Genomic DNA, 27,696 nt, shown 5'->3' on the forward strand with positions numbered 1-27,696 from the left:
GCCTCCTTCTCAGAAGGATTAAGCTTCTATTGAAGCACAAGAAAACACTTCTAAACAAACTAAGAAATCTGGGCTGCTTACTGCAAGCTGCTCCCAACCCAGCCGACCACATTCAGGTCTTGGTAACAACATGGTACCTTGAGTATACCAGGCTGCAACCCCCGTACTGCCTCCTCAGGAACTTCCCATTGAGCTTCTGGCTGCACTTCTCCACACATTTTCTTTATGCATTCCCATCTGTGGCCCCATCAAATTTCAGGACCTCCTGGTCAACCTCCCCCCGGCTCTAAGCAAGCCCTCAGACCAGGATGAACTTCAGGCTGGGGGGAAACCTGGGTGACCCCGGGGCCATTTTCTACCCCTTGTCTGTTCACCTCTCCAGGCAGTTTCACTGGGCAAAATCCGCTAGGTCCCTGCACTCATTCAAATGGTGCCCACTGGCTTTCAGTCTGCTTTGCTTGGTGTTCCCCCTTGGCGCAATTGTTTTAAACCTTTGACCTCCACTACCCTCTTTTCTTCTTTAGTTGGACCCAGCTAGTGGCTCCCATACCAAGGGTGGCTTTCAGCTGATGTGGTGGACACTGGCCCACTTTCCCAATGCACATCAAACTGGCCTGTCCCTCACCCTAACACACAGGTGGACATGTAGGGGGTCACATGCCCCACCCAAGATTGGCCACTGCCGAAGCTGTCACTGGCTTCTACAGGAGGTTGCCGCTTGCTGCCCACCCCCAACACTGCCGCTGGCATCTGCAGGTGGTCCCTGCTTGCCATGCGTGGCTGTGGGTAGTCCCCACTCACCCCAGTCTTAGGAGGCCCCAGTTGTTCGTGTCCTGGTGTGTTTCTCGGCAGTTCCCTGGGGTCGTTGGAGCAGCAGCAGATGCTGTCGGGCGCTTATGAACCCGACCCCACTCCCACCCTTTTCTCTGCAGCCGTCCCCAGCACTCGGGGGTGATGCATGGAGCTGCCTCCCTGAGGGAGGCTCATGGCTCTTAGTGGGCTCAGGCCCCCTGCCCCATACCTGCCTGAGCAATAGGCCTGCCCCTCGCCCACCCACGTCTCCGGGCAGGGCTTCACTGCGCGGCACTGGATACGACCCCGTTCCCGCTTCACCCGGCCCAGGAAATCAGCGGTCCTGCCCCTGCGTCCGGCTCGGACCGGGGCCACAGGCGGAGCCAGGGGCCAGGCGAGGGGGCGCTGCCTCCCCGCAGCCGCCTCCCTCTGAGCGACCCCGCCCCGCCCCAGCCGGGCCGGGCCTCAGGCGGCCGCGCAGCCGCCGCTGCGGCCGGGAGGAGCGGAGCGGGCCGGGAGCGCGGCCATGGAGCCGCTGCTGCTGGCTTGGAGCTGCTTCCGGCGCAGGAGGTTCGAGCGCTGCTCCGAGCTGTGCGCCGCGCTGCTCGACTCGGCGCCAGCCGCGCAGGTAGCGCAGTGGCTGGCGGGCGGGCCGGCGGGAGGGGCCAGGCCCGGGACGCGGCCGCCTCTAGCCCGCGGGCGGGTCGCAGGAATCACGTCCAGGCCACACCCGCCGCTGCCGGGCTGGGGCCGGCCGGGTTGGCCCCCGCGCCGGGCCGTGCAGCTGCCCCGCGGGCGCTTGGCCCACTGCGGACTCGGCTGTGTCTGAGCGGGCGGCAGCTGGAGCGGTGCCCGGGCTTCGTGCCGGCGTTGCCACGGCAAACGCGGAGCTGCGCTACCGAGGGGAGGGGACTGGGCGGGCAGCGCAGAGAGCCCTTCACCGACTTCGTGGCTCCTAGTGTAACTGAGTGGGGATTTGGAAGCCGTGGGCAGTCCTTCCGGCCAGATGCCCTGGCTCCCGGGGCGGCAGGCTGAGCACCCCTCGTCTAGCTGGTCCCTTCCCAACTCTTCATTCAGGTGTTAAGGACCGTCTCTTCGTTTTAATGGTCTTCATGGGGGAAGGGGTGGATCGGCTTGGCAGTGGACTCCATTTCCCAGCAGCCCCTGCTAGGATGGCTGGAGCCGGTTTCCATGGAGACCCTAGCGGCAGCCCCCTGTGACAGTGGGGGGCCAGGGTTTCCGTGGAGAGTGGCCCCAGCCGTGCTGGCAGGCAACAGCAGCCCCAGCCTCTTCCTGGTGGGAGTGCTGAGGTGGGCTGTGCTGCAGGTGGGAGCAGGGCAGGCTCAGCTGCTGCTGCCTGTGCAGGGTGGGGAGGGGTGGCTATGGGGAACTTTGGGATAGCTATAGCCCCCCCAAACGCCTCTGGCACTGCCCCTGCCCCTGCCAGCAGGGCATGGGGCAGGGTGGGGAGCTGGTCTGGGATGGTGACAGCATGGTCCAGAGCCAGGGCAGAGCTGCAATCTGCATGCTCTGGGCAGGGGCATGCAGGCTGCAGATCGTGGCTCTGGATCTTGCTGTTATCGTCACAAGATCTCAGCTGGGCTCCAGAGCAGCTCCCCACCCTGCCACGTGCCCTGCATCAGTGTGGGATCAGTTGGGGCAATTGAAGAGCAGTTTCCATCTGTCATGGGGATTTCAGGGAAGGATATTGGAACTGGGCACTGGATATTGGAGATCAGCACTCCCAGTGATTTTTGCCTGTGCCCTCATTGTAAAGTATCCATTCTAGGAGTAAAGGTTCAAAACTCCCATTTTGGATGAATACTTTGTGGCAGGGATGGCCAACCTGTGGTATGGATGCCCCTAGTGGCATGGGCAGCCTCTGTATGTGGCATGTGGCAGTTTGGGTAGGGGACAGGCAGCACAGTGGCAAAAAGTGTGGCCCAGAGTGTCAGACTGTAACACCTACCTGAAGGCACATAGACAATGAGAGACCTTGCAAAGAACAATAAGTGCGCACAAGCATGCGAACAAAATGGAAAAATGTGGTGTAGGCATAAGAAGCAGCAGCACAGTGGCAGATAGTGCAGGGAGAGAAAGGCAGAACAGCAGATCAGGTAAGGGAAAGGGTTCAGAGTGGCACTTAGAGTGTGCAAGGCCATGGGCAACTGGTGCTACCTTAGTCAAGGGGCGGGAATGTGCCCCCCTGGGACCAGTCAGCAACTGGGGGAGGGCAGGGGAGGGGAGGGGGGGAGATCTTCCCATGGCCAATCCCACCGACTGGGATGGGGGTCTCCCATGACCAATCATGAGACGGCCAATCACTGCGGCTGCTTCTGGAAGTAGCTGTGGCAACTTCTGGGAGCGCCATGGCGCTCCACTCCCTGGCCTGCGCTCACAGGGGTGGCACCAGCGCTCCTGCCTACCCCCCCCACCTGTTGCCTAAGTGGTGAGTGCAGCCAGTCAGGGGGTACACTGGCACTCAGTGGGTGCACGTGTGCCCCCATGCACCCCCCATACGTTGCCACTGTGCAAGGCAAATTTGTGGAGCCCGGAGCAACTGTTTGGAGCGTCCCGACTCCCCTGGCTCTGGGCTGGGGCTGGCTGTGGCATGCTAAGCAAAATGGCCTCATGTGCCATGCTCGGCACGTGTGCCAGGGGTTGCCAACCCATGCAATAAACCTTAACCACTAATCTTAAGCCATGAAAATAAAGCAAAAAAGTGTTGTTAATGTAGAATGTTCTGAGGAAGTTTAAAGTTCAAACTGATAATCCCAGTATTGCTTCCTCCTGTTCAAGACACAAGGTAGAAGACACCTCCAGCATCATTTTTTGCAGGGCCATCAAAAAAGTCCACTTTATTCATGGAATTAAAATAGGTCTGCAGTGTGTGTTTTTATATTGGAAGCTCTTTTTGCCAGGAATTTTGTGTTTGTACAGCGCTTGATGTAGGGGTGGGGGCCATCTGCTTCAGGACTGAAGCTACTAAAAACAAATTTATAACTGCAGCTATGTTACCTATTTGTAAATATTTGAAGTATAATATTTATGTGCTTTGTGTGCTTCTAAATCTTACTACCAGTACATAAATATAAAAAAGGTATCCTGAATTCCCATATAGGGAACTTTTTCAATGCATACAGTAGAGCTCCAGTATAAAAATATCGTGGCATTCTTGCAGCTCCAAATTCTTTATCAAAAGGTTTGTTTTTTTTGCTGAAGTTATTGCAAAGTTGATTGAAAGAAAGGGGGCAAGCAGCATATTATATCAAAGGATTGGAGAAAGGCAGGGACAGACAAGGGCAGAGGAGAGGAAAGTTTGGAAGTATAAAGCGATAGCATATGGGGACATCAGTGTGGGATCATATCATAGAATCAGAAGTAGGGTCAGAAGGGACCTTGTAGATCTTCAAGTCTGACCCCCTGCCTGGGCAGGAGAAAAACTGGGCTCAAATGACTCCAGCCAGGTAGTCATCAAGCCTCTTCTTAAAGACCCCCAGGGTAGGAGCCAGCACCACTTCCCTTGGAAGTTGGTTCTAGATCCTCGCCACCCTAACTGTGAAGTAGTTCTTATGGATGTCTCATTTAAACCTTCTCTCCAACAACTTGTGGCCATTATTCCTTGTTATGCCAGGGGGCACAAGGAGAAAAAGATCTCTCCCAAACCCTTCTGGTCCCCCCTAGTGAGTTTATAGAAAGTCACCAGGTCCCCCCTCAGCCTTCTCTTGTAAAGGCTGAACAGGTTCAGGTCCCTTAGCCTCTCCTTGTAGGGCCTCCCCTACTGCCCTCTGATCATGAGAGTGGCCCTCCTCTGGACCCTCTCAATGTTGTCCACATCCCTCCTGAAGTGGGGTGCACAGAACTGGACACAGTACTCAAGCTGTGGCCTGACCAGTGTTGCATAGAGGGGGAGGATCACCTCCTTGTCCCTACTAGAGATGCACCTGTAGATGCACAACAAGGTGCAGTTAGCCCTGCCAACTGTGACCTCGCATTGTCGCCCATGTTCATCTTGGAGTCAGTAATGACTCCAAGATCCCTTTCTGCCTCCCTGCTCTCAGGAAGGGAGTTTCCCATCTTATAAGTGTGCTGCTGGTTACTACTGCCCAAGTGCAGCACCCTGCACTTGTCACTATTGAAACGCATCCTGTTTTTGTTAGCCTACACCTGTAACCTATCCAGGTCTTGCTGCAATCTTTCCCTCCCTACTAGTGTGCTCACCTCACCCCAAATTTTGGTATCATCAGCAAATTTAAACAGGTTGCTTTTCCCCCTGTCATCCAAATCACCGATAAAGAGATTGAACTGTATGGGCCCAAGGCCCAAGCCCTGGGGGACTCCGCTGCCCACTTCCCCCCAGGTCGAATATGACCCATCCACCACTACCTCTGAGTATGACCCTTTGACCCTTGAGCCAATCTGCAATCCATCTGACTGTGTAGGCATCAATGCCACAATCGCCTAGTTTTTTAATGAGGATGGGGTGGGAGATGGTGTCAAAGGCCTTGCTGAAGTCCAGAAAGACTACGTCCACAGTGACACCTGCATCCAATGCTTTTGTGACCTGATCATAAAAGGTAATCAGGTTGGTCTGACATGACCTGCCCCTAATGAAACTGTGCTGGTTGCCCTTGAGCATCGTCCCTAAATCTGGCCCATCGCAGATGTGCTCCTTGAGGATCTTCTCAAAGAGTTTCCCTAGGATTGAGGTAACACTGACGGGCCTATAGTTGCCCGGGTCCTCCCTCCTCCCTTTTTTAAAGTTGGGGACCACGTTGGCTATCTTTCAATCATCTGGCACCTGGCCTGAGCATCACATGCACTCGTAAAGCCGTGCCAAGGGCCCTGCAATAACCCCAGCTAGGTCCCTCAGCACCCTGGGGTGGAGAGCATCTGGACCCTCTGACTTGAACATGTCCAGCCGCTCCAGAAGCCCTCTAACCTGATCCTTCCCAACGTGAGGTCTGGAGGCGTTCCCCTCAAGTCCATCTGGCATCCCAGCGGGGAAGTCCTGGTCCCTGCACAAGAAAATGGAGGTGAAGAATTGGTTAAAGAGGTCTGCTTTCTCCTCTGGTGCAACCACCAGATTGCCCAGAGTATCTTGCAGGGGCCCCACGTTTCCCAGTGCTTTCTTCATCCTCCCTATATATTTGAAAAAGGACTTTTTATTATCTTTGATCTTGGACACTAGTTAGCTCTATGTCCACCTTAGCTTTCCTGACAGCCCCCCTACAGGCCCAAGCAGAGGAGGCATACTCCTCTTTGGAGATAGCATCCCCCTTCCACAGGTTGTATGCTGCCTTTTTGGCAATCAGGCATTCCTGGATGCCCTTGGTGAGCCAGGGGGGGCTTGTGGGCACTCTTGCCCCCCTTGCTTCTTGTTGGGATGGTCACCCGTTATAAAAGGAACAAATAGGGAAGTCGCAGCTTGAGATGTCCAAATTCTGTATTTGTCTTCCTTGGAGAAGCTACAATAAGAAATTATGGTTACAACATTGGTTTGATGTTGGTAGCAACCAACTGAGTTGCTAGTATCCAAATTTTGATCATGGACCCAATCCTGAAAACATTGAAATACAGATTAAATTACTCCTAGGAATAAAGTTACATCCATGCTGTTTGGAGGATCAGGGTCTCTTGTTTGTACCTGCTTTCTTAAGAAGTCAAATAGATTCACTGTGAACAATTACGGCAGCTTTTATGGTAGTCTGTTTCTTTTTTGCTAGGTGGAGGAAACAAAACTGTGTTTAAATTATATAAAAGTACAAAAGGAGAGTGGAAACATTTATTACAATCTTTGAGACAGTCAAAGTTGGATGGGGATGCAACTGCTTTTAAAACAGTAATGAGCATCAGTAGTAAGTGGTAAAGAAAAGCAGTAGAAGAATTATTTAAGCTAAGCACAATGTTGACAAAACAAGATGTGTAAATTGTATATTGGCCATAAATGAATTTAGGCTGGAAAACAGAAAGTTTCTAACCAATGGAGTGGTGGTATTTTAGAGTACTGGAGAAGTACTGGGGTAAAAAAAGAGAGAGAATCCCCCGCCCCAAAAAAACAACAACAACAAACAAACCAAAAAAAAAAAAAAACAGCAACAAACCCCACACCACAAACTTTTTAGGTTTAAACATGGAGTGTATGATCAGTTTATAAACAGTTATCAGAGGTGGCTGCCTTCAATATCAGCAAGTCCTTTACAGTCCTGTTTTCCTATTTCTAATTCAGTCTGATAGTTATTGTTTATAGCCTCAGATAATACAACCACAGATTTAAGGATAAAATCTCTGGAATTTACTTTGTCCATCTGACAGTTTTTTGTATATAGTCAGTTTTGCCCTTTTATAGTCATTTGAGAAATCCTCATTTAATAATTTCCTTGTCATAGGAATACCTGGCTTTTGAAAAGAGTGCCAAATTTATATTTTAGTCGGGGGACAGTGCATCATACTTTAAATTTTTTAGTGTGCATTACATTATATTTAATTAATTTGATCATTGAAAATTTACTTCAGTTAATGTTTTTGTGAGTAAAATCTGATCACATATCTGTATATATCCAAGTGCAGTAAGTATAAGTGGATCTCACTTAACTCTATGAAAACTTTAACGGAAATACGGTTTTAAAAATTGGATGGATGGTTGTAATATATTTAAGATTGTAGAATGTACAGTATGTCATGGCATATTTATATTTCAGAAATACCATGTCTATGCAACTCTTTTTTCCAATATTCTTATCTGACAGCCTAGGCTGAGTATATAACTCCTAACAGGAGATGTTGTAGAAGTAATCACACCTTCTGTCTGCATTGATACTGAGATTTGAAGAAACTGTACTGGAAGGTGGGCTATTCTCTATTGTAGCAAACTGAATCAGATTCACTCACTGGAAGTCTTCCAGGTGAAATCTAACAAGGCTATTCTCTAAATGCATAGGTATAGTTTACCCTTATTTTTTTTAATAGATATTATGTTAGAAGACAGACTAAGGTAAAATGATTTGTCTTCTCTGTGTTCAGCTAACTGGTAAATCAGCTATTCAGCATGATTAGGATTCTATATTTTTTATTATAGCTGACAGAAAATCTTAATCCAATAAGAACTGCTACTGGCAGCTTGTCCAAAGATACCTCTTTTCACTATTCTGCATTCTAGTTTATAAAACTTTAAAAGGTCTAGCCACATTAGTGCAGTTCTATCCTCTTAGTCTCCGATTCAAGTCCTGGCATCTTCAGAGGCACAGTCAGTTATGTGATTCAGGTCAGACAAAAAGGAATAATAAGCTTCAAGACTCCATTTTCTTATCTGCACTTTTAAAACTGTGCCCAACTTTGCATATTGTTTTGATTCTATCAAATACAGGCAATAGACAAACCATACCACGTTCAGATACGGCAATCTGTATTTCCTTTGCTTTGAATAAAGATTAGGGCTTGCTGAGACATCAGAATAGCTGGCAGCTCTTATTCCACATGTCAGGCATCTAAATATGATCGTATTTCACCCTATACCACTCTGCTAGAGTCCCTGAAAAATCCATGAATGCATGGGTGGTTAAGTGAAATGAGGAACATCACATAGGTCAGATGACTCAAGTGTCATAAGACCATCCTTTCTCTTGCAGTCTTTTGCCTCATTGACACACCTTCCGACTATGGAAAATGTTGGACTAATATAGTTTGTTTCACAATATGGTCTAAGTGATGAAGCAGTTAAAGACAATAAAATGTTTAGAGGTGCTTAAGTACTATTGAAAAGATTCCTTTTTGCTTCCCCTACCAAGTTTCACTTCTTGCTTATTTCCTCCCACCATCCTGCTTCTATCTCCACAACATCTCTTATTCCCTTTTGCTGTTGCACTCTGCTTCCCCCTTTATGTAACTCAGTCTTTTTGGGAAAGTAGGGCTGGAAGGGACCTCACAAAGTCATCTAGTCCATCCTCCTGCTCAAGGTAGGATCATCCCTGGTTTTCGTCTTGGTGATCATCCTGCTGGCATGCAGGTTGCTGCTTCAAAGAATGAACGTGCTAATAAAGCTTTCAGAAAAATAGTTATAAGTCATAAATATAAAGAAAAATAGCTCACCATTCTCAAAAACAGTACAACTATATAAAAAGAATCATCCCAGCATGGAAAATGTTATCATAAATTATTTAAACTTGATAAAGTTACAAGTGACTGGAAGCAAGGTTTTACAATAAAGTGCTGGGCACATTAACAGTGGGTATTTTTGTCAGCTCCCAATACTCATGTAATACAATATTCACTTAATATTAATATCAGTATTAACCTACCAAAGAATATGAGTTAAGAAATGGACTTAGACAATAAATCTTGATACTCTCCCAAAAAAGTACTGTATCATATTGTATTCTAGGTGTCTTGATGAGCTACACATTGAAGTATAAGCAGCTTTTACCCTGAAATTAGTATTTTAAAAGGAAGTTAATCTGATGATCCAGAAAATCAGTTTGTGATCCAGTCAGGAAACGGATTCTAAAATCTTTGTAACTGGTAGTAAGGAGCTCTCACTGAATTCACTCCAACCATATGAAGTAAATACAAAAAGCTTTATTTTTATTTTTCTAAGTTATCAGTTGACTTTCAGCCAATTGTGCATATATCAGGATTTTTTTTCAGACACTGCTCTTAAGTACTCTGCTTTGCTATTTTAAACCCTTATTCTTAAAAGAATTATGGTAGTCTTAATCTATGTCTTATAACATAATTAGATAAAATCTTTTTAAAAATTGAGCAACTCCTATTCAGTTATATTTTGTAAATTTCTAAAGATTACCATATAGAAGCATTCTTGATACGTACTGCAATTATTTAAGAAATGTAAGAATGTACAGTAGATAGTAAAAATAAATTTGCTGGTAACTTGATATCTAGTATCTCCAAATGCTAGCATGAAAATATTTTTTCCTTTTCCATAAGAAAAGGGCCTTTGTTAGCATGACCTAGAGGGTATACTCTGCTGATGTCTTTTTTGATCATCCTGATTAGTTGCCTAATCTGATTATTTGTTGTGTGTTCCATATGTCAAATTCAAGGTACAGAACCAGCATTGATGAACTAGGGCTACAGTGATTCAGCAATCCAAAGGAAACATGTCCAAACAGTGTAATAGATATGTAATTAAGGTCTCGTTTTTAGTTTGTTTAATGCTTTGGTGTAAGAATTTGCTTTTTTTTCTTTAAACTATTTCACCCCTCTCAGTGCTGATAGGTTTATCTTTGGCTATTATTATATTGTTATTTTTCAAATTGTTTGAAAAATTGACTCAATTTTATCTACATAGCAAGAACTCATCTTAAAACATTGCTGCTTGCAGCCTGATTTTAACAAGGTCACAGTTAAGATGTAAGTAGCTTGTACAGGCACATGGCACTTTGCTTCTGAAAGCATCTTCAGTTGATAATAGTTATTGTCACACACAGCTAGAAATTAATGTTTGTATATGACCAGAGTCATTTTGCTGTTCTGTGATGTTTGTCTCAAATGCTGCCATTAGCAGGTTGGATTGCCTTTTCATTGTATGCTGAGAGTCTCACTATCTTGTATCACATCAAATTCAGCTTGAAGCTAATTGCAGGCAGAGGCTTTTTTAAATCTAAAAATTTGTCATCTCTGTTTTGTTTAGAAACTCCTTTTCCTTCAAGCTATAGAATTAAAAAGGCATATCTTATAAAATCTTTTGTTTTTAATAGTTGACTTGAGAGACAAATTTTAATTTAAAACATCCTTTGGATTTTTAAATCTGGGTCTAAGGCTTTCTTTCGATTATGCTTGTATATATAACCTTACTGGTTTAAAAGGGGCTTCATATGTGTAGACGGAGGCAAAACATTGATTCTTTGTCCTACAACTCTTTACTCACAAGGCCTCCAGGGTTCAGATGAGTGCGGGGGCCACAACAATCAAGGCTCAAGCTATCGGGTTGTGTGCCATGTAGACACTATACCTGCATCTCTGCGTACTCATATGGACCCCTCTCCCTCCCACTGTAGTGCATGCCCTTGCAGGACTCCTCTTCTCACCCCTGCACTGGTCATCCTCCCCAGCATTGCCTGGTGCAGGTGCCATCTCCTCCCAGCATAGCCCGGGCACATCCTCTGCTTCCTGCACTTAGCCTCACCCCCGGGACAAGGGCAGGAAGCAGAAGCTGGAGGAGGGAGGGGGAGCCCAGAGACTCCAGCTGTTGTTACAGCCAGAGTGGTGGTGGGGAATATGGTAGCTGGGTGAGAGCCCAGAGGCTACAATTTAACCTCTTGCAGGCTCCATTACCCCATGGGCTGGCATTTGGACAGCTCTATCCTAGCATATTCAAGGCAATGAAAGCTTTTAACATATAGCTAGTCACACTCATCCTCTTCAAAATGATAGGAGTTTTAACATTCATAGCTTGATTTCACATTATGATATAGGAAATATTTTAGTGACCTTAAAATGTATTTCTTCAAGAATGGCAAAGGCTTAGGTTAAGATATACAGCTGTAATATCAAAGCGTTCTTGAGTCAAGGCTGACACAGTATCACTAACCTTTTCCTCATTAGTTTTTGTAGCACATACAGAAAGTAAGAACACCTGCTCCTCTTAAATTATTTTATAGTAGATTGTATATGCTATAATAGGCAGGTACAACAGGCTGAATAGAGTTTTATACTTTAATGGCAATTGAACCAGAGATCTTACAAAACAAGGGAATGGCTATTTTTAACAATTTGTGTCTCAGCTGTGTCTGAATGGAGCACCTTGGGACAAAGAAAAGGCTTTTTTTCCATCCTGTGGGCTTTCCTCCTGCCAAAATTCACAATTTAAACAAGTGATGTTGTAAGCGCTTTTCAATTAAATCTTCAGTGCTTCCTCAGTATTAAGTGATAGGGGTCGCTGCCAGCTTGCTCTTTAATAGATTTCAATATCTAGATTAATGTAGATGGTAACTATTTTGAACCACTGCTAATCTTACACAGATTTTTCCAGTGTACAGTCACAAAGCTAATCTATATTTGAGTTGCTTAGGAAACTGGAAAACCTATTAGCTTTTATATTTTACACTCTTGTGTAAAATCCATACAGCTTCTAATAATTGTAGGACTTGAAACAACATATAGAAATATTGTCCAGCTCCTTTTAGAAACATGCAAGGCTTCAACAGTTCTCTGAAATTTCAAATATTGAAATTTTAGGCCTACAAATTCATTTGCTTTAAATATTACCTTGACAGGTTTTCCCCTTTCTTCAGACTTGTTCAAGTGGTAGATGCAATACCACAGTATTAATATGAAATGTACTGCTTAGATCATATGTGTGTGAATTGCATCAGTATATTGTGTTCACCGTAAAAAGGTACTTCATTTCTTATTTCACAGCTCTGTCTCTTGTCTTTTGTAGGAGTCGGAGTCTGAATTCACAATATCTCAGGTAAAAACTGTTCATAAGTTCTCAGGTAAAAACTGTTCATAAGTGCAAGTACTTGGGAACAGCAATGGGAAGGGGGAACACCTAAGATTTTTTTTTTTTTTTTTAGTATGCTATATAGTGAAGTTTGATTCATTTGTTCAGTTTCTTGACAGCATACATTTTTAAAACCTTGGTACAACAGTGCATTTGATAAAGGGAATTTTAAACATTGCATTTTATAATCAATACAGTTTCCTCCCTACCTCCCATTTTCTACCTCTGTTTCCTTCAGAGTCCTCTCTTGTTCCAGTTGCTCAACTGAGATGCAAGCTAGTTTTACTAACTTGCCACAAATTAAGTCTGCTTCTAACTCAGACACTCCTACCTTGACAAGATTAGGAGAAAATGAGTTTGAGAAATACAATAGAAGGCTTTTTCCTGCACTCGTAAATATATAATAAGATGCTACATATGTACCACATATGTCAGACAGTTAATAAAAGTAATTTATAAACATAAATCCCTGCCAATTGCCAATCCCTGCGTAAACAGACTTCAGATGACAACTGTTACATTCATTTTTTTCTCTTGGAGAGTTATACTTTGACAAAGCTATTGGCAAAAATAGTTGTCTGATAGTATATTGTACTTAAGAGAAAATATAATAGCAATAACTATTGTAATGCGGAGAGATTTTAAATGAGTAGCTGTCCGTTCTGAATGTACTTTTTTAATTGAGATTTTTTTCATAAGTAAAGGAAAAGGTTTATTTAATTTGATTATGTAAAGGAAATCTTACAAAATGGATCAAAAATGAACTTCGATGTTGAACATATACCTTGAATATTGTTTTTTCTGTCTTTTTTCTGTTAAGATTACAGTATATAGGAAAAGTGTCAAGCAACATTCCATACTATTGGCTGCCCTGTGCCTCCTTTTGGGGAGAGGAGGATATAAATCTAATTAATTAATAAAACAAATACTTTGCTTAAGCCTTTACTTTGCATTTGGTATAACAAAAAGCAGTTTAAATTCTAGATCTCCATGGGTGGGAAAGGATATAATGTTAGTAGTGATGGGCCATTAATTTTGTTCGTTTTATCCTGCCTGGAAGCTCTTCTCTCTAGGCCAGATATTTGAACATGTTCTGAGATGCAAAAGATTAAAAGTTAAAACATTTTGTGGCTTAAGGGAAATGAACTGGTCTTAGTCAAGCTGAAACTACATAAAGGTCCATGTCATGAAGGACAACTTTTTTCTTAAATACCAAGAAATGTCCCAGGTTGCATTTTCAATGAGAACAGGACATGCTCCCCTGCCATAAAGAACAGATAACCTAAATTTAACCTGGTGAAAGAGATGAGAATTATAAGTAGACAAGGTTCAAGCAAGGAAAATCAAGAGGAGGGAGTGAGGGTTGGGGGATGTAGGCGGAAAGCTGTGTGCACACATGATCATGTGATTCAGAAACATGTATATATATTCTTTTTGTATTTTTTCTGCTCGTTGATTTATTAACTGTCCTCCATCTCATTAAGGAAACTATAGAAGGAGACCGAAGGAGGTCAGATTCATATTGTAGAGTCTTGAAGGCAAGGGCAGAAGGCCTGGTTTGGAAATAGCAAAATGGGAAGCCAACAGTGCTTTAAAAAGGGAAATGACTTTGTTGGTGGCCTAAATAGACAGGAGGAAAATAAAAAGGGCTAAACATTTGGTGTGGACAGTTTTTTTAAAATGATGACAGTGGAGATTTCCAGTTGCCCTGGCAGGGTTCTTTTGGGTTTTTTTTTAATTATACAGACCAGTAAGGATATAGTCTTTACATTTTGAACTGCAGCATGACCCAACACTACACTTTGAAAGTTGTTGGTCTCATATTGGTTAAAAAAAACAGCCTGCGCTTTTTGTTGGTTTCCTTTGAAATAGTCCAGTAATATAACTTGTCTTCCAAAAATATCTTTTAATATGCATTAAAAAGGAACCACTACATACTTGTTTGCATAACAGTTTCCATTTTAGCTCCCTATTTTCAGTTATTTAGCAAAGGTTTGAACAGGCTAAAATCTTTAAGGACTAGGCAGATGGATTATTTGGGGAAATTTAAACAAAAATAGGCTATGTTGTTTTTATGGGGTTTCAAAATTTTCCTTTAATTCTTTGAATATTTTTAAGGTAGAAAGCTGACATTTGGTTTGGCAATAGCCAAACCTTTGAGTGTTCTGAAGAAAGTTCTTGTGATTTGTCTGAATTACTAAAATTTGCAAGAAGGCTGTTGTAAAGCTTGAATCCATTGGTGAGTTCTGTGTTGGCAGACCTTCGTGCTCCTATGAAGTTCTATTAAAGTCCACCCTACTACAGGACGAGAGCTTAGTATGTAGTATTCATTGAAGGCTGCCATAAATCCATCCCTTTTTGCACACAGAAAAAGAGACTGCTATTGAAAAGAGGGAGGGGATAAAGTAAGTGGGATTCAATAGGCAGAGTCCATATAGATGTATAATTTTGTAGGTACATAGCTTAGCTTACTAAATACATGCAGTCTCTGAGTGCATTTGTGGGAATGGGAATTATATGGATTTTTGAGAATGCCAGTGAAGAAGAACTTCTTTTAAAAGTGCACAGTTCTAGCTTTGGGGTATTCTTGGACTATAGTAGCAGTCATGCTATGGACAATTTTGAAAATGTATCCACTGATGTATCTTTATAAATTTACATTAGGATAAGTGAAAATAAGGATTAAAAAACAAACAAAAATGGAGCCCAAAACAAAGCGTGGATCTATAGTAAATCAGTAAAATGAGCTATTTTGAGAGATTTATAAACTTAATTATGACATGTCCATTCACTAATGGCCTCTTATTTACCCAGTGTGAAATTATAGAAGGATTTTTAGAAATCAGTTGGTCACTGCCTTTCCTTCTAAAGGATAAAGAACTTTTTTGTGTACAGTCTTATGTGTAGCCTTAGCATTTTGCAATACTTTTATTGGCTCCTCCTACCCTCCCCCCAACTGAAACTGAAGGTTCTTTTTTAGGTAAGCTTAGGTTTTAAAAGATTATGCTACAATATATGGCTGCACCATCCATACATTGGATATATTGATGGCTGACTTGATCTGGCTCATGGAAGTCTGATCTGGCATGGGGGATTGATGCCATGGAGCTGCACTGTGCTGCCCATTAGGGCTGTGCAGTGCTTTGGGTGCTGATTCGATTCAGAGGAGATTTGACCCAATTTGGCAGCCAAATCTCTGAATCCAAACTGAATTGGGAGGCCAGTAAAAAGGTCCAAAGCGATTTGAAGCTCTCCAAAGATTCAGGCAGTCCCTGCTTGCCACCGCAGGGAGCTGGACCCAGACTCCATGCCAGTAAGTAGGAGGCAGGTGGGGGAGGGCTGGAGAAGGGGGGAGGGGACCATGGGAGGACCCCAGCCAGGCCCCATCCCCTGCCTGCCCCAGCCCGTGACTGCCCCCTCCCCCCCCCCCCCCCCCCCCCCGATTGCCCTGCCTGGATCCTAGCACTTAAAAAAAAAAAAAAAGCGCCCTGCACTCACCAGCTGCTACCACAGCTGTTGGGGCTTCTAGGGGCTTGTGGCAGAGTACCCCCACACAGCATGGGGCAGCAGGGTGCAGCAGGGATCACTCCCTCCCCGCCCCCATCTGGCAGCAGCCAGTGAGTGCGGGTTTTTTTATTTTTTAAAGAACAGCTATGGGGGCTGGGAGAGTGGGTAGAGGATGGGACCTATTTGAGTTGGGGATTCAGCAGCTTCGGCAGTGGCTGAATCGATTCAGGACAGTGATTCAAATCACTGAATCGAATTGCTGTCCATCGACTCGGCCAAATTCAAATCTGAAGTGAATACTAGCTGCTTTGCACAGGCCTTCTGCCCATCCCCTACACACTCCTCTTTGCAGCATCTGATCTCATCCTTGCTTCAGAGGGGGTGGATATCTGGCAGCTGGCTGCTTGGAGGGAGTAGGGGCAGAGACTTCTGCCCCTACTTCTGTAGCCAAGGCTGGTTGCAAACTCTGCCCCAAGCCTGCAAAAGGTTGCTGACCCTGCTCTTATCAGAGTCTGGTGTTTAGTTAGGCCATGGATAGACATTCCATATGAAGTACTCCAAACATCTTTAATGCTCGGGACTAGGGGTGCTCAACCTTCGTCCCCTGGGCCAAACATAGCCCATGGAGCCATAAGTATACAGCACATGAGTCTTTCTACAGTTTGGGAAATTTGGTGGTGGAGGAAGTGGTGGCAATTAATATGGCCACCTTCCCCCCCCTGCCAAATTCCCAAACCCTATGCAGCAGGTTATGGCCAGGTCACATCTCCTTCTCCCACCCCTGTGGCATAATGGAGCTGAGCCATGCCCCCTTTCCACCTTGGGGCTGGGTTGGAGCCAGTTTAGGCCTCCTTCCCCTCCCCTCCTTCCCTCTAAGGCTGGGTCAAGCCCCCTTTCTTCATAGCGCTGGGTTAGGGCTGGCTCTCCCCCACCCCCCCTTTGACTCTTCTTGCCCACATGGTCTGGTTAGAGTGCTCCCTGCCCTCCTCTGTGCAGCTGGATATGGCCCTGCTGCAACTGCTTCGTGCTGGATTGGGATCCACCAGCCAGATCTGGCCTGTGGATGGCCTGGGCACTGCTCATCCAGCCCACCAGCCAAAAAAGTTGAGCCAGAGCTGCTTTAGACAGCGTACCAGGAGCCTCTGAAGGCTGAGAGGCATGCGAGGATTCCCGTTCTCAGCTAGAGAGCACTAGTTCTGCATGCCTTTGCAGCCATTTTGAAGTCCTTCGGCAGGGGAGTACTGGGGGGCTGTTGGACTGGATACAACACACACATATGCATCTTCACAAACTTTAAAGTTCTGTGAGATAATGCAAATGAAAACTTTGCTCAGAGGTTCATGATAAAATTTAAAGAATGAAATAAACATTTAAATATAAAATCTGGGTGCTAATTAAAAGTTGTCAGTAAAACCATGTGTTAAGAACCAAGATTTTAAAAAAAAACAACACTTTTTGATTCTATTTGACAACTAGATTCAAGTTATCCTGGTCTTTTCCTTTTTCTTCTGACTACAGGAAAAGTTTCTAGTTACGGTTGAGCAGGTGGGCTAGTTGTCTAATTTTTTTCTATTTAGACAGCCTCTGTTGTCACAGACGTATTATGATGCACATGTGAAGGTACATGCTTGCATGATCATAAGTGTCCCTGATTTGGGATCTTTTTACAGTATGGTCCAAACTAACAAGTTCTTCTTATAGGATCCTTTTCTGTCTCTGGATTCAAAAGTAAATGTTTCTGTGTGTTTGACCTTTATTATCCGTTAGGTAAAGAATCAGCATACTGTATCTAATTGAGGTATCTGTTTTGCAAACATTAAATCAGACTTCTCTGGTAGAGTGCCATGGCTCACCTACTTTTTATAATGAGTCATTATGGTAGCCTGTTCTATGTCTGAAAGAAGTTCAGTGAATGATTTTGCAACCTCCCTCTATCACCCTAGGCTTATAAATTCATTAAATGTATATTAACTTTTCCAGAAAGCAATTGTATCTGCATTCTTGGTTCTCCAGCATTGCTGTATAACCAGTAAAGCTTTTGGTGCTCTGATTCAATAGATGAAACAAGTCTACATTGAGTTCTTCATATAGTTACTTCAGGATCGTACTTGACATTCAGGCCTGTCATACAATCTGCCAGGATCTTTACTGAAGTCATTTGGCAGTCTAGTTTGTCATCCAGTACTACAGCAGTGTTGTGCTGTTTGTTAGCTTTAGTATCACTATAGATGTACACATGTATTAGTGCTGATACTCTGAAGCAAGGAGTGATGGGTGGCTTTTAAGAAGGAAGGTCCAAAGTACACATTGGGTAATGTTGTAAGTGCTTGCGGTTTAGTGTGTTAAATTGTCTTACTTGATAATGTTTTTCATTGCAACTCAGTGTGATGTAAAGAAGAGGAATTTGTCAGTTGCTGATTTGAACTGGGGTCTGAAAGGTCTTCAAAACCATGGAACTTCAAGCAATTGCTTTTGTCTAAGACCAGCCCTAATCTTTCATAGGTCACAAAATTCTGTCCCCTGAATTAGCAATGAAATTAAAGTATAATATTTTAAGGGATTAAATCATTTTTAAAAACCTGTTAAAATGGAATGCTTTCCCCCCATTGTTTAAAATGTGCTTGCTTCTTCAATCTCATTTAGGCTGCTTGGAGTCTTAAGACACGAGCATTAACAGAAATGGTTTATGTTGATGAAATTGATGTGGATCAGGAGGGGATAGCAGAGATGATACTTGATGAAAATGCCATTGCTCAAGTTGCACGTAAGTACAAAGCTTTCACATAGATGTATTAAAATAGCTCAAGTTTCTTAAGGCAAGACTCCTCTAATAGCTGATTGCACATAAATGCACTGACCTGGCATTAGCTTTCAGGTGCTATCACAGCTTTATTTGGGCATCAATAAAAAATGTCATTACTTAAAACATGCTGGATCCAAGTAGAATAAAATCTTTGTTACAGTAATTAAACTGTAGTTCTAAAGAGCCCACATATTTTAAGCAGAATAGTATACATTAGGATGAATCTTTCAAATCGGTGCTTAAGTCTGTCCTGTGGGTGGACCATAGATGTAGAGTCTACTGTATGTACCTGATTTGGTACCTGGGCTCTTTAGTTAAAGCAAAAATCCATTTTCAAGTCAAGAGTTCAAACAAGTGGTACTTTATTAGCCCTCTCCCCCAGCCCAGAAGTTTAATCCTTTTCTTGTCAGTACTGTACCACTTCTCTTAATTTCATCATTGTGAGATACAGGAAGGGGCGTATGTCCTAAACCACAGGTGAACAGTTAGTTATATCAGCTGGAGAGCCACTAAATGAGTTTCGGTGAATTGTTAAAGGCTGCACACACAAAAACTTTTAGAAGATATAATTTTAACAAATTATAGATAAAAAAATCAGATACTAAAACATATTTTATTTTTACTTAAATTTATTTTTTGTCCTGAGTTTTGGGGTTTTTTTAATAACATATATTGATGTGATTGTATAATAGCTCAAAATAAAGTCTTACTCTTATATATTGTGGGGGATGTATTTATGGGGGTGCATATGGTGTTGGGGGCAGGAAGGTGTGGGTGTGTGTTGGGTGGGTAGGTGTGTGTTGGGTGGGTGAGTGTGCGTGTGGACGGCTGTCTGTGTGCTACATCTTGGGAGTGGGTCCAGGATCAGGAGAGGGAGGGAAGGAAGGGACAAAGGGACACATGCAGCAGAACTTGCCAGGGCAATGTGGTGCAGGGGCTAAGCCCCACCTGCTCCTGCCTGGAGCAGCCTGTGTTGCACTTCTGCCCATGTCTGCCAGCCCTGGACAGCATACAGAGCTTCCCAGCAGGGCTTGGCTACTCCTACCTCAGCAGCTTCTCCTGCCCCTGCTGCACGGCTTCAAGCTGGGGGAAGCTGTGGCCAGCAATTCCAGGGTGCATAGGGCTCTCCACTTCTTGGCTGCCTTCTGCCCACTTGGTGACCTGCAGGTGGCTGCTCATCATGTTAGGTGGGCAGATTGGGTAGAAAGTGGCTGGAAGCTGGAGCCCAGCATGCTGGGGCAAAAGCCATCCAGCACCAGCTTCCCTCTCTGCCTGGGGTGGCACAGCAGGGGCAAGAGGAAGAGGGGCAGAGCTGCTGGAGTTGCGGGGAGCTGAGCAGCACCCAGGCAGCTGCAGCTGCATTGGGAGCAGCCCCACCAGGAAGCTGTATCTGCTGGCCAGGACTGGGGCTGGCATGGTGCTATCTGGCAGGTGCGGGGCAGGGGTGCAGCGTGAACTGCCCTGTACAGGAGCGGGCATGGCTTGGCTCCATGTGGAGCATTGTAGGGGTGGCTGCTGGCTGGATCCAGTCAGTTGGTGGGCCAGATCTTTGGATCTTTATTAGATCAACTAAATAGTTGCAAAAAAGTTGTTATTTACAAGCTTTAGGACACATGTCCTGCATCAGGAGAAAAAAAATTAAAAATGGAGAGAAAAATTAAAGAGGGCCAGAAAACTCTCAGGTATGAAAAAAGCCAGTCTTAGTTGTTCTGCAAGAACGCAAATGTAGAGGAGATGTAGGAGACAAAGGCAGGTTGTTTACCTGTAGGTATCAGATGTCAGGCAGGCTGGGGGTGGGGAGGGCATAAACTCAATGTTAAAATTTTAGGGCAAGTTATTAATATTGGCTTTTTTCTTCTTCACGTTGTAAAGTTTCCATTTTGAATGGCAACATTCAATATCTTCCATGTTTCAGGAATTTAGGCTATAGCCACGTTGGTCTAAGCACAGATTTCATCTGCCTCTGTTCTCTGGGCACATTTTGTCTGCCTCTGTGCTCTGACCAATGAAGCTTTCTTTTATATATAGGCTGGTCCCCAATGCTCTTTGCTAGTTAATTTTTAAGCCTCCTATTTGGCTGTCCAGCCTGGACTTCCCAGTCAGTTGTCCTCTACCCCTGCTAGTCCCACAGCAATCTGACTTGCCATACATTATATCAAAATTGTCCTTTACAACTGAAGTAATTCCATTGCACTGCATCACTTCACCACTTTCTACTACTTTCAGGCCTCTGCCATCTTCTTCAGACCATCAGCACTCTGTTCCAGCAGCCCCTCTGACTCAGGTGCTTTAGACCCTTCAGTTTTCAGCTTTCATTTGGCAAGTTGATGGCTGGTTCTGTTACAGAGTCATGGAGGGGTGAAGTGAGACATGGGTGAGCCCACAACCTTCACCCTTTGCTACCCTAGCACCTCAGTAATGGGGAAAGAACATCCTGTTATAGGCTTTTTCCTAGTGCCTTCTGCACAGCACATTTTGTTTTCTTACCAGTTCCTTTGTCAATGAGGAGTCAATATCCATCTTAAATGCTTCTCCAATATCTCTGTCTGTCTAATATTGACATAAATCTGTCTTTTATAATTTCCCAAAAGGCCCGAATCTGAGTCACAAGATGAAAGGGTAGGTAAGAACCAGACAGAGGTCAAAACAAAACATGTGAGCCCCATAAATATTTGAGTTTCATGCTTGGTTACATGCCAACAATTAGGCAGTACCAAAATTGAGCTCATATATGATGATAATCTAAAATTTATTTGTCTCAAGTATAAAAAAAATGTAGAGACCTGCACTAGATTTGTGTGGCCCCCTGAGGTGGAGACTTTCTGCCAAGAAAAATAGTTGGATACAGATGGATATTCTTGAAAAATAAGACATTCTGGAAAAATATAGTCACTCTACAGTTGAAATGGGGACTAAGAAGAAAGTAGCTTGCTGGGTGGTATTTGATAGATTTCAAGGCTGAAAGGGAACCATTATGATAGTCTTACTTTGAACTGTATAACAGACAGTATAGTACATATATTTTTTACAAAAACAGTCGTTGCCAAATTGTTCCACTAGTTAATTCAGCTCATGATTACAAGAACAGTCCTTATTTCTAGTCTAAAATGGCTAGGTACAATTGTTTAAAAAAGCTAGAGGCAGACTTGATCTAAGTTACACAGTTTTCTGTAAGCAGCATAGTTTAGATCAGTAACAAACAGAACAGAGATTCACCTTTTATTGCGGGGTGAGGCTAGTTTGTGTGCCGAACTTCTGTTCTGTTATGGGTATAGACTGATTTCTGATCACTTATACCAGTAACAGTGTAATGTCTGTACCTGGAAAATATGTCTAACTCCAGATTCCAGCTGTTAGTTCTTATTAAATCTTTGTAAGCTGGACTGAAGTTCCCTCTACTTCAATTTTCTATTCTTAATGTAAATACAGTAGAAGTTCCATTAACTGGCACCATACAAACTAGCGTACTCTATTAACCGGCATGCTGGCTTGTAAGGCAAAGTGAAACCAGAAGTGCCCACCATGGCACTTCCAGTTTCACTGAATCCCCATGGCCCAGGGGCATGACAGGCTGTGTGGGGCCTGCCTCCCTGTCCCATGGGGCCTGCAGGGCCCTCAGGAGGGTCGGCAATGCTGCGGGAGGGTCAGCTACGTCCCGGATGCAGTGGGAGAAGTGGCAGCCCAAACAGGCAAGTACGCCTGTTCGGGTCGCTCAGTTAACTGGCATATTTTAATTTGGGCCATTCAGTTAACCTGCTGCTCAATTAACCCAGGAATGGGGGATGCCAGATAATGGAGCTTTTACTGTATGTAAAGATTTGGTCAAGTAGCTCATTCTTCTATTTATTCTAAATTTTGCAAGCTCATAAAGTCACTATAAGGCATACGTTTCAACCTCATGGCTCTTTTCTGAACATTATCAACTTTCTTTTTGAATTTTGATCACAACAATTATACAGAGTTTCTGTACAGTAACAGGGGCACCAGTGCACAACTCTGACTACCATATTTACTCCCATACCAGATGCATCCTTTCCAAATAAATTAACTGTTCAGAAATGGGGAGTGTTTTACGTGGGCTAGTTGATTTTATGCCCAGAATAGAAGTAATGGCATTTCTATTCAGGCATCATTGGGGGAATCGGTGCTTATTATAATCCACTTGACATGCAAATTTCTCTTCCATCCACAAGTGTTAGCAATCTCTCTCTGTCTTGATGTTCCACTAATCAAGGTAGTCTGTCAATCACAACTTTGCTTTTTGTTACTGACTCTTGGTCTCTCGCCTATTTCACAGCCCTGTAGACTTTTAGCTTTTTTCAAAATCCTAGATCACCAATGAAGTCCAGGCTTCAGCAGCAGCTGCAGTTTCAGTTTTTGGATCAATAGTCAAAAGCTGCTGACAATTCATCTGAAAAAGAGTTAAAATTATAGCTTTTGTCTGAGTAGGAAAGGTAAGGCGAGAGCAAGCTTAAAATTCCATATCTCTAGAAAAATCTTTTTTTTCCCCTTCATAGTCTCTTGCACACTTCATGCTTCTTGTTTCTGGGAAGGCAGAATGGTGTGAATTGTCTGTTCTTCCACTTGATATTCCCCTGCTTATATATCCAACATTTCATTATCTCCTTTACTACATTATATTAGGAATTTATGTGTAGGTAATTATCCATCAGGACTCCCAGATCTTCTTCAGAGTCGCTGCTTTCCAGAATAGTGTCCCCCTCTTTGTTCTTAGATGCATTACTTTACAAATGGATGTATTAAAACACATATTGCTTGTGCCCTGCTGCAGTCACCCCAAAATTCTCCATAGCACCCTCAACCCTCCCTCCCAGTGTGTCAGTCTGGTCCAGCCCCCACCAGGAAGAGCCCAGCCCAGCTCCAGTCCCAGCCCACAGCAGCAGCCTGTCCTGCCCTAAACAGATCCAGGGGACACATGCCCCCTTCTCGGGGTGCACGCAGCAGCAGGAGCCGCCCTTCCTCCCCCATTCTCCGTGCCCCCCAGGATGAGCTGTGGCTTTGTCCTGTACTCCATTCTGCCCTGGCTGGGCAGTGCCTGCCCCAACCACAGCCCCACTCTCTCCCTCACCATGGGGGCCTCGATCTGTTGTGTTCCACCACAGTAGACTTTACCAGCTGGATGCAGATCTCCACACTGTCGGGCTGTGCTCCTTACCGCCTGTGTCAAAGGTGGGCAATTATTTTGGGTGGAGGATCGCTTATTGAGTTTTGGCAAGCTGTCAGGGCCACATTGGTAGCCCCACCCCTTGAGAGGTGCCCTGCGCCCTGGTCACCATCTTGTGCCTGGAAGTCTCACCCCCCCAACCCCTGACCTTTGCCACCAGAAGTCCCTCCCCTTGCCACCAGAAATATTCCTTTCAGCAAGGAGTTTTGCCACCTCAGAACCAGAAAAACACAAAATTATTTTCTAAAAATCAAACATCTACAACATTCATTAATTTGATTTTTTAAAATATTTTTGTCCTGTGTTTGTGTAGTATATACAAATACATATGTTTGTGTACTGTACACAGACAATATGCAATAGCTTAAAATGAAGTCTTACTCTTGTATACTGGGGGGGGCATGCATATAGGCTTGTGGGCATAGGCAACTGGTAGGAGGGACATAAGGGTTGGGGGGCACACTCAGGATGGGGCAGTTTTTTAGCTATGCGGGCCGGCAGCATGTGGGGGGGGGGTGGCACTAAGCCACAGCACAAAAGTATAGGAATGGATATGGGGCTTTTGGCCCACCCCTGGGCCCACTTACAAATAGTGCACCCCCACACACACACACTCAGGAGGCACCAGTCACCCCTGCTTGAGTGGGGCTGTTAGTGTGTGCGTATGTGGGGGAGGATGTGCATGTATGTGTGTGGGGTGATGGAGTGTGTGTGTGTGTGTGTGTGTGTGTGTGTGGATATGTGGAGTGTGGGTAGGTATGGGGTTTGTGGGGGACTGTGTGGGGGGGAGGGTGGCTGGGCTGTGTGAGGGGGTGTGGGGGTCTGCATGTATGGCAGTGTGAGATGGGTGTGGGGTGTGTGTGTGGGAGTTGCCCTATGAATACATGCACACAAACCCCCTCCACCCACACACAGTCTCTCCCTCCCTCATTGTTCTCTCTGTCTCTCTCCCCCTCCCTCACTGCAGGGACACACACGCGTGCTCTCACTCCCTCCTGCTTCCAGCCCTGGGGTACCTGCATGAGCCATGCTCCTGTGGCCTGGTGATGCAGCTGGGGCCACGTGGTGCTGGAGGCAGCTACATGCAGGGAAGCGGTGCAAGCCAGGGCAGGCAGACACTTCCCGGTGAGGGGGCTGGGAATGCCGCAGAGCTGGGCTGGCTTTGTTGGTGAGTGCTGCCTGCTTCCCCTGGGTCCTACTGCCCTGGCTCCTGTCATCTTTGACAGGAGTCAGGAGCAGATAAATAGACATTTTCTAAATTGTTTAGGTGCCCCATGGACTGGATAGAAAGGCCTGGCAGGCTGGATGCAGCCCATGGGTTGTATTTTTCCTGTCCCTGGCCTATGTGCTGCACTGCAGCTGTACACCTGCACAAGGCACTTAGCTGGCAAAAAAAGCTTATTTCCAATGCGGTCAATTTTCTTTATATTGGTGCCAACCTGATATTGGACTGATGTATCGGTGCATCTCTAGTTTGTTCTGATGTATTTGAGGCTGGTAATCAGGTAGTCATAGATAAAACCACCCATATGTTATATATAAAAAGCACAAAGGCCCCAGATTTCTCTAGTCTCCACAAGGAGGTACACTGATAATGGAGTTGGTGTACTTGTCTTTGAGTTCAGCTCTCTGCGGTTCTTTTTCCCAGCCTCCAGTAGCAGCAGGCTGTATAAGCAGGGTCCTATCAGAGTCCTTTAAGTGTGAAATCAGGAATGTTGCTTTCCCTGACATGTTTTCTGTGTGGGGTCTCTGTGAACATATCTATTTGAGGCAAAGCTTAAGGGGAAGTACCAAATCTTCTGTTCCAGTCTCAGTCCATCACTTCTCTTGGGTGCTTTTTTGCTACTGTGGTGAAATACTCTGTTGTACACTTTCCCTCCTACACCCTTAATTCTGTAGGTCATAAGCAGGACTGGTCACAGATCCTTCTGCTAAACCCAGCCTAGTCCAGATCACCCTGTTTCTAAGATTTCCTGCACTTACCCAGCTTAGACTGCATCCTTTTCTTCTTGCTTGTTGTTCCTGTTGTTCTAACACAAGGGCAGATTGCTCTATCCAGAGTTTCTCTCTCTTCACCTAACTGATTGGATGCTGAATGGTCTTCACAGCTAGAGCAGGACTGTCTGACAGTCTTACATATGCAGCATAATTTCCACAAAGTGCGTCTACATAGTAATAACACTCTTATTTTGTAGGTCCAGGAACTTCTTTGAAACTCCCTGGAACCAGTCAGGGGGGTGGTCCTAGTCCAGCTGTTAGGTATGTAGTGTTTTATCTTTGGCAGATTAAACTGGTAAATTTATTAAGTTTTGGAGCTGCTCCTTAATGTAAAATATTTAATAAATTACACAACTTCAGGTTTAAATGTGTAATTTGTCTTTACTGATAGGGTGGGTTGAAAAATAAATAGATTTGCTTAATCTTCTTTGTTTTAACATTTTTCATTATCTTCAGGCCAGTGACTCAGACAGGAAGACCTATTACTGGGTTTGTGCGACCCAGCACACAAGGTGGACGGCCAGGCACTATGGAACAGGCTATAAAAACTCCTAGAACAGCCCACACTGCTCGCCCAATTACCAGTGCTTCTGGGAGATATGTCAGACTAGGAACGGTAAACATCTTAATTTTTCAACTGCAAAGGATAGCTTTCCCTTCTGTAGCATATATTATGTGATGTTTTGGTTGTGCTTAGAAGCTGCATCAAAAAATTGAGCTGGAAGAAGTTAGATTAGAGCATATGAAATGTGCAGCACATTAACAACTTCTATTTTGAAAACAGTTTAAATAATTTACTAGTTGATCAATCAATAAAGTGTATCCAAATTTAGAACATTGCACAATATAAATTCTGTGGACCTAATTCTTCACTCAGTGACTTGAAAATAAAACTGTTTGTGACTTTAACAAAAGCAAAATTGAGCCTCTCCTTAGCAAATTTTTAAACTATTTTTCTGTGGAGCAGTTATTACCCTCCCATGATCAGTTAATTAAATAAGTCCGATTAGCTTATTTTACTGCATCAGCCCCCTTGTCCTCTGCGCCCCCCCCGCCACCATATTCTTCCCCCTGTAGCCTTCCTCCTCCCCTCTCCTCCCCTCCCCTCCCCTCCCCTTCCCCAACTCCGGCCACCTTCTCAGGCTCAGTTCCCTCCCTGAGTACAAACACAGTGTGGAAGTGAGCTGCAAGTGACAGTAAGGTGGGGAGGGAGAGGAAAGCAACAGAGAGGAGACAGAAGCTTCAGAGGGCAATCTGAGGAGAACCGGAGACTGCTGTGGGCCTGTCTCTGACCTTGACTCAGACGTGGGGAAATAGTCAAATGATGCATTTTAACTTGTTGCAGACTGCTGCAGATTTCAACACAAGTACTCCATAAACATACTTTTAAGCGGCACTTTTGTGCCTACTTATACATAGTACAAACTCTTCATGTTGTTAATTCAGTGCCCAAAGGCCCATGACTTATCATATGGTTTCCTGGGCTAGGCCTCAGCAGAGTCAATAGTATATCAAGCCATGGTGACCCCATAGTCCAGCATTGCTCCGTATGTATACCCCAGATACTCCCCGCAATGGATCCATGTGCTAATTAGGCCTTCCTCCTCCCCCCCACCCCCCCCCCGACTTGCAACTGGAACTAGGTGTTTTTGTCACAAGGACCCTCCAAAAATATATATGCAGATGAGGCACAAGGCTCCTTACTCCATCTCCACTCCATTGAGGATGGGGCCATACTAATCCCATGTGACAGGTAAAGAGAGGGGAACAGACTCTCAGCTACATAGAAGTTTGGTGATGCTTGCCAGACATTTAAGGCTCGTGAAGAAACAGGAATAATTGGAAATGGAAAAGGCAGGTGCTGCTGAGCTGTAGGAGGGAAGAGGAAGTCAAAATATATTTGAGGGAATGGTTCACTATGACTTGACAAGGAGTTGGTGTTGAAGG

General features: G+C 44.6%; 1 protein-coding gene across 3 annotated transcripts in view; it reads left to right on the forward strand.

Moving 5' to 3' along the window:
* The first annotated feature begins 1,187 nt into the window (after positions 1-1,187).
* The window catches only part of TTC8 (tetratricopeptide repeat domain 8), a 62,402-nt gene continuing 35,893 nt past the window's right edge, over positions 1,188-27,696 (forward strand). The window contains exons 1-5 of one of the 3 annotated variants that reach the window (XM_090033860.1): positions 1,188-1,423; positions 12,194-12,223; positions 18,407-18,527; positions 25,947-26,010; positions 26,206-26,365. In XM_090033860.1, coding sequence (XP_089889986.1) covers positions 1,319-1,423; positions 12,194-12,223; positions 18,407-18,527; positions 25,947-26,010; positions 26,206-26,365 — 480 coding nt within the window. In that variant the 5' untranslated portion in view covers positions 1,188-1,318. Of the gene's footprint in view, positions 1,424-12,193; positions 12,224-18,406; positions 18,528-25,946; positions 26,011-26,205; positions 26,366-27,696 lie in introns of those variants that run through there. The other 2 variants (XM_090033861.1, XM_090033863.1) reach the window with 2 other exon arrangements.

This window comes from Crocodylus siamensis, chromosome 2 (genome assembly GCF_052110815.1).
Source record: "Crocodylus siamensis isolate JL-2025a chromosome 2, ASM5211081v1, whole genome shotgun sequence".
NCBI classification, from domain to species: Eukaryota; Metazoa; Chordata; order Crocodylia; family Crocodylidae; genus Crocodylus; species Crocodylus siamensis.